The sequence below is a fragment of the Hypomesus nipponensis genome, chromosome 13 (genome assembly GCF_054491055.1).
Source record: "Hypomesus nipponensis isolate SF chromosome 13, ASM5449105v1, whole genome shotgun sequence".
NCBI classification, from domain to species: Eukaryota; Metazoa; Chordata; class Actinopteri; order Osmeriformes; family Osmeridae; genus Hypomesus; species Hypomesus nipponensis.
The window spans coordinates 12,320,796-12,327,892 of NC_140373.1; the positions used below are offsets into that span (position 1 = coordinate 12,320,796).

General features: G+C 40.3%; 1 protein-coding gene across 1 annotated transcript; it reads right to left on the reverse strand.

Annotated features, from left to right (window-relative positions):
- Nucleotides 1-2,235: 2,235 nt before the first annotated feature.
- Nucleotides 2,236-6,253, reverse strand: LOC146260086 (transmembrane protein 238-like). Its single transcript, XM_084670816.1, has 2 exons — nucleotides 5,611-6,253; nucleotides 2,236-2,430 (listed from the first exon to the last, which is right to left on the reverse strand). The coding sequence occupies exon 1, from the start codon at nucleotides 6,137-6,139 to the stop codon at nucleotides 5,615-5,617; it is 525 nt and encodes a 174-aa protein (XP_084526942.1). The 5' UTR covers nucleotides 6,140-6,253; the 3' UTR covers nucleotides 2,236-2,430; nucleotides 5,611-5,614.
- Nucleotides 6,254-7,097: the final 844 nt, after the last annotated feature.

Here is a 7,097-nt window from a genome sequence, read left to right on the forward strand (position 1 = left end):
CTGATGGTTTTTCAAACCTAATAGGGTTCAAGATGACATCACTCTGAAGTACCATAAACAATTTCACCTTGGTATGTCAAAATATGATTGAATTAAAACTGTTTAAACTTTGGCCGAATCTAACAACGCTTACCACAGGAGAAATAGCTTACTTTTTTATACAGTAACTGACCATGACAATATCCAACAATGAGAATAGCTCAATGCGCAGAGACAGTGTACTGTAAAGTGCAAGGTCACAGGTTAAAATCCAGCTACAGTCTTTGACCCTGTCAATTTTTGATTATCTGTTTAGTTAAACGGGATGACATCATTCTGAAGTACCATACTCAATTTCACCTTGATATGTCAAAAGATGACAGCTGCTTAAACCCAAAGCTGACTCTGCCTTTTTCATTTTTTATAAGCTTAACAGTTGATGTATAGTATAGAGGATAAAGAGGCTGACTTGCAACCACATGCCCTTGAGTTCTAATCTCCGTTTAGCCTATTGTTCCTGGTTCCAAGTTCAAATGCAAGTTCTTTATTTGATCTCATCAAAGATACAACATGGGCTTTCTGCGGTAGAAAGCTTAAGCTAAGCATAAGTGACTGACATTCTTATACCCTTTTTCCTATGTCCCTCCTTCTTGGACATTGATTTTAGTAGGCATGCATGGCTTACTCCTGTTATCTCTCGTAGTTGCCTGTGTCATTGTCAGTTGTTTGGTTCTCTCATCAGTCATAAGTCCAGGTTTCCGTTTGTCGGTATCTAGCTTTATCAGTGCTGGGGCCTATTTTCCATCTATGTTTATTGGTTAATGTCAAATGTAGATCCCTACTCTCTTGGTCAATCGAACCGTTGTTTATTTGTCTTGTGTCCTTGGTTCTACCCTTGGTCAGTGGCCATTTAGATTTAATATGTGCTGTGTCAAGATTTCATATGTGCTGTGTCCTGTTCTAAAGTAAAAAGGTCTGTCCTGAGGTACTGACCAGTTTTTATACTGTTTGAAATGTTCTGAATATAATAAATATTGTTTAATCTATACCCTGCAATATTAAACACATGAGCACATAACCCTTGGTTATGCCCAGGAGAGAAATATGCCTATCTATTAATTATGTTTCTTGTATCATTGATAAACTGTCATTTTACTGTTTTATTATGCCTGCATAGCCATAAAGTTAGGTCTTTGTAGGGTGACTAGGAAAGTCCTGTGTTGCTAATGTAAGTCAGAGGTCACAATATTGTCAAAGTGTATAAGGCCATGTAACTTTGAATGAAGAAAATTGAAGGAGCGACAAGGCCATTTCTAGGAGCCCTATCTCAAGACCTAAACAAAAGCTATCTGGCATAGTGTCCTTTTTCAGTGCCTGCAAAGTCAATATTAGTCATATTGTATCTTCCCATATTATGATACCATTTAACTCCCTTTATTTCCTGTATTCATTGTCCAGTCTTCTGTGATACTCAACTTGACCTGCACCGTACATTTGTAATAAATACATTGATTTTGTCTTGAACTTGTCTGACCTCATCTTAACTATTCCTGTCATTGACTTGGCACTTTCAGAGCAATTGTGTATTATCTAATACGTCTTCAATAGGTCAGAGCTAGTTCACTTAAGGTACCCATTCAGTTTCTTAGTCAGCTAGTTATAACTAAGACAGTTCAGTGGCAGTTCATACCAAGACAACCAACTAGTTCAGTTATGGTAGTTTCATACATTTATCGGCTACAACACTGTTTGATTATTCAAAACTGCACTGTTGTAGGTAGCTGAGCGGCACAAAGCTTTTCGTTGTACTTTTGTATCCTGTACATATGACAATCAACTTGAATTGACCAAAGCTCTGTACAGAACATACTGGAACACCCACCATATCAGAGCCAAGATCTTCAGCCAACATCCCCAGATGACACTACTCACTTTGAGTTCTGCCTTCAGGTGTAACAGGCAGTGTCGCTCGTCAGTCGCCCCCGCCTCCCGATCATGACAAGGGTTCGAACTCGGGTCCTCTGACTTACAAACGTGACTTCCGCCTTCATAAACACTGCTTTCAGCTACGCCAACCAAAAACCTTGCTCTTGATGGGCAGGGGTGGGTATTCATACTGAGGAGTACGTTTAACCAATTCAGCTGGGTTACACAAATGCTACACATAATATCAGCAAAGGCTTGGACCATAGTGTAATTGAAACTGCATAAAGTGTGTGTGTGTGTGTTAGTTGTTCTGTGAAAAGCCACCACACATTCATGTTTTGAGACAATTTTATTTCGAATCACTACTTTCAAAACACAAACAATTCAAGATGTTTAAAAAATAAAGATTTATTCTATTTACATTGAATAAATGGAGAGTTCTTCTGTGTGTAGCCTGCATGGTGCAGCATGCAGGGCTGGTCCCTGAACCAGAAGCCTCTTCTGCAAACAAAGTGTCTTCAGTTCCTTTAGGTGTAAAAAAAAAAGGCACCATGTACCCGCAAAACAAGAACAGCATGTAAGTAATAGTTTAGCAACCTTTTACTGTCCCCCTTAGGGGCCATTTGTTGATGTATGTTTTGTCAATGATGTATCACTGACAAAATCAATGACACATTTCAAATACAAACTTGAAAAAGAAAATGACCTTTCCTATTAAAATTGAGCAAATGTATAGCATATGGAAGAAAAACATTTGAATGACATTGACTAAGGGGGACCCTATACAAAGATCCTGAATGGAGGGTGTGAAATGAATCATAAAGGGGGTGAGATTTGTCAGATGATGTTTTGCTTTCTTAATGACCTTCGTATTGAATAAATCTGACAACCCAGCCAATTAGCAGTTAACTAGAGGTAGAAGTAGTAGTAGTGTTGGTACTTTATTAACTCAGAGGGTAAATTGTGGGGTTACTACAGGCAAGATAAACAAAAAGAAAAGAAAAAAGTTAAACACACAAACACAAAAAGACATGGGCCTGTAGAAAATGTACTAAACAATTTAACGCAGATGACACGCAAGGAGACACCTGACGCAGGGAATGTACAAAAAACTAACTTAACGCAGCTGACCAACCACGCAGTCACTGACAACAAGTATCCCGCCTTATACAACAGAGGAGGGGGGGTGGGTGGGGGTTATTGCAATATTCATGGGGCCCAAAAAACTGGTCGCCGCCCCTGCATACATACTGCTAAGATCCGGGAAAGTAAGACAACAGCTCCTCTGTCAAGTCACCCTGGGAGATGACGTATCTATGGGCCCAACACATAGCCTGTAGCCTACAATCCTTGATTCCCCAGACATTTTGCATATCTCTGTCTGTGGGGTCAGTCAGTACACATATAGTCTTCAGTTTGAGAGGGGGGAACACTGCAGAATAAAACCCTGAATGAAAGCTTCAAATAAATGATCAAATACTGGGTATAACCATATAAGATCACATGGGATCACATTTCTTGGAATGAGACCAGCATCTAAAGACACCAGAACAATAAGAAGAATGAGCCTGCAAAATATTACTCAACTGTATTTGTTAGCTTTTTCTAATATATTCTTTTGCTTCTGTCTGACATAATTAAGTGAAGTCAAACATTGCGCAGGAGCTGGTCAAGACAATGGTAATGTTGTCTTTAGGTGGTGGCTCTTGGTCATTGGAAAAAGGGCGGATAAAACAGCCTATTTATCTTGAAAGCATTGACTTTAGAGCCACAATTTGTTTATACATCGATCAGTTTTTTTATTGCAATATTAATGGGGCCCAAAAATCTGGTCGCCGCCCCTGCATTCATACTGCTAAGATCCGGGAAAATAAGACAACGGCTCCTCTGTCAAGTCACCCTGGGAGATGAAGTATCTATGGGCCCAACACATAGCCTATAGCCTACAATCCTTGATTCCCCAGACATTTTGCATATCTCTGTCTGTGGGGTCAGTCAGTACACTTCAGTTTGAGGGGGGGGGGGGGGGGGGGGGGGCACTGTAGAATAAAACCCTGAATGATAGCTTCAAATAAATGATCAAATACAGGGTAACCATATCAGATCACATTTCTTGGAATGAGACCAGCATCTATAGACGCCAGAACAATTAGGAAGAATGAGCCTGATAGACTACCTCTCTGCAAAATATTACTCAACTGTATATGTTAGCTTTTTCTAATATATTCTTTTGCTTCTGTCTGACATAATTAAGTGAAGTCAAACATTGCGCAGGAGCTGGTCAAGACAATGGTAATGTTGTCTTTAGGTGGTGGCTCTTGGTCATTGGAAAAAGGGCGGATAAAACAGCCTATTTATCTTGAAAGCATTGACTTTAGAGCCACAATTTGTTTCAACATCGATCAGTTTTTTTATCAGTCATTTTAATAACTGACAATATGCTATTTTTATGAGTGTCATGTTGAAATTGCCTATACGTCTAGCCCCTCTCCAGTTACAAAATATCTCGAACATTAAACGATTAGCGAGAACCCCCTTAGAGAACAAAGTTGTGTAAAATTAATCTTATGAAAAAGAAAGTAAAGTCTTTTGTCTTGCAGGCTGTAGTGCGGTGACTTCAATGGGAATCAATGCGTTCTATCTGACATCTAAATCGTATATATGCTGAGGCTATCCGGGCCGCCGTTGCTGTTACATAACATGGCAATCCTTAACTAACGGCTAAAATAATGTGAGGCTGTGAAGGTGAACAGCAGTAGGCAGACTCGTTAATTAAAAGGAAGCCAAGGGCCACCGAGACCGTTTTATTAGCAGTCACATATTAATTATTACAGATATTCATGAGCAGCTAGTGAACAAGCAAGTCCTCGGGCACCGTGCATTGGCCTGAGAGAGAAGAAATAGGCTTATAAACTAACAAGACTTTTCTACATTGGACAATCAAGGGTGTAGCCTACCTAATTCGTATGTGTTCACGGTAAACGCGGGACGACATTAAGGCGGTGCTGTTTATTATGCTTTTGGGGGATTGTGTCAAGTTTCAAGTGGCAAATGACAGTGCCTAACATACACTCTTTTTTCCCAGTGTTGCAGAGGAATTAAGTGGAGTTAAGTGTGAAGTTTAACAGTCAGTTTCCCAGACATGGATTAAACCTAGTCCTAGACTACAAAAAAGAATAATCAATGGAGATCGGAATTTGTTTTGGGCTAGAGGACAAGGTGAAATCCTTCTTTGGGAACAGCTTACGTTTATCACTTTCAACCAGCGGCGATTCTAGGATCAGCCCCTCATGGGAATGTGACATGGAAACAGTGCCTTACAAAAGGGTCCCTTTCTACCAGCATCAAATGAAATGATAATGATGTGTCAACAATAAATCCCTCTCATGAAATGTCTTAGGACACTGTTTTGTCCTCGGTCACAAACAGACACGTTTGCAAACTCTTACGTTAGAGCACTATAACTTATTTAAGATAATAATAATTCATAATAATTCAATTTTTAAAATGTTGTATTATTATTATTTGTTTAGGGGTGCTGAGATGAATTGTAGGTGTGCTTGAGCACCCCTAAAAAGAGTATAATATCGCCACTGCTTTCAACACTAGGTTTTAAACGTTTTATTAACCATAGCCTTAGTTAAATTATTGTCAGTACATAACTAGCGTTAGGTGCTGTGGGCACAGGAAGAACACAAAACTCACCAACTCAAAGAAGCCTTTCCGCTTTTCCGCTTTTCTGCTGGGCCACCACGGAGTTCTTCAAAATGTCCAACTCAACAGTTTTTTGGGGAAGTGGACTGTCAGTACTTCTATCGTAACCTCTGTTGTCGTGAGCAGTCATTGAAGTTTCGTATCGCGGTGCAGCACGTAAGGCTACAGTTCCGTTGAGATTCCCATTCACCCTGCACTTTTCACCTGCTTCCAGAGTTTTCATTCCACTTTTAGAGAGCCTCTCAGAAAACTTTCTCGCCCAGTGCGCAAAGTTATCCAAAGTGCTTTTCTCCAAATCGTCGGAATAAACCTTTACGTTCCCAGTATACCACATAATCCACCAAATCAAACTGAGAAAAATGATGAGAGACCCCGTGTAGATTAGGAAATCCCCGTAGAACCGACCGTCTAATTTCAGATTGGCGAAAATGCCAACAAGAAGAATAGCCAAACCACACAAATCAAAAGCAATGGCAAGAAAAAATAACGGCGCACAGTTCCCCACGCAGTTCTGGGCCATACCTAAACCGAGATCTGAACTCGAATAACGGCAGGGAAGAGTTTAACTTGTTTTGCAGGACGCTCATTTCCTCGCTTTACACCTGAAGAAAAGCACACCTGTGCCGCCGCCACGGAGCCGCCTTCCTGTGACGTCAATGTTAAACTACAGGGTTTCGAGGGCCTCCCCTGTACTCGAAGTGCCCGACCAGTTACCGATCTCAGACCAGTTAGCAGGGTTTTTTCAGGTTCAATGTAAAGACGTTCAAGAGTAGGACTGGAGGGGCTGCCTTCTCACACTATGTTTCTGTTCAGGTTAATAAAGGACGGCCACGCTACAAGTGAAAAGATGTGATTGATTATTCATAGCCATGGGTTAGGTTTTGTGGGTTAACACACCAAAAGGCACGTATCGATTTCATCTATGGCCGTTTCTCCGATTTAACACTGATGGAAGCTTTTGTTTGCAGTAATCTGAGAACGGGGTCACAGACGAGTATGGGCTCTGAAATAACCTACATATTTCCTCAGTTAATCTTTACAGATTTGCATTTGCTGGATGTTCCCTAGAGTATTCTTTTACACCTGGTTTCCCAAGGGAAGCATGAAAGCCAGCTAATTAGTCTCTGTGACTGTGATACAAAAACTCTTTTTTATCCGACTCTGGTATGCATTAAACAGATAGTGTTACAGACACGAGCAGACGTTTCTTACCTGTTAGGCTACAACAGCAAAAATCAATTGCAAATGTTGCTTCACCCATCAGAAAATATACAAACCCAGCTTGTAGGCTATGGTTTTCCCATTCGCGACATATCCGTGTAGAATGATGCGGTAGCCTTGTAGCCTCTATATTGTTCTAATAGTGTAGGCTACTTTGTAGGCATATGCACTCAGTGTACGTCGCTTTGGATACAAATGTCTGTTAAATGAATACAAATGTTATGAATACAAATGTTAAATGTAAATGTTTATTTTGC

Excerpts from the sequence above, each read along its gene's own strand:
- LOC146260086 (XM_084670816.1), bottom strand. The coding sequence starts at position 6,139 with ATGGCCCAGAACTGCGTGGGGAACTGTGCGCCGTTATTTTTTCTTGCC.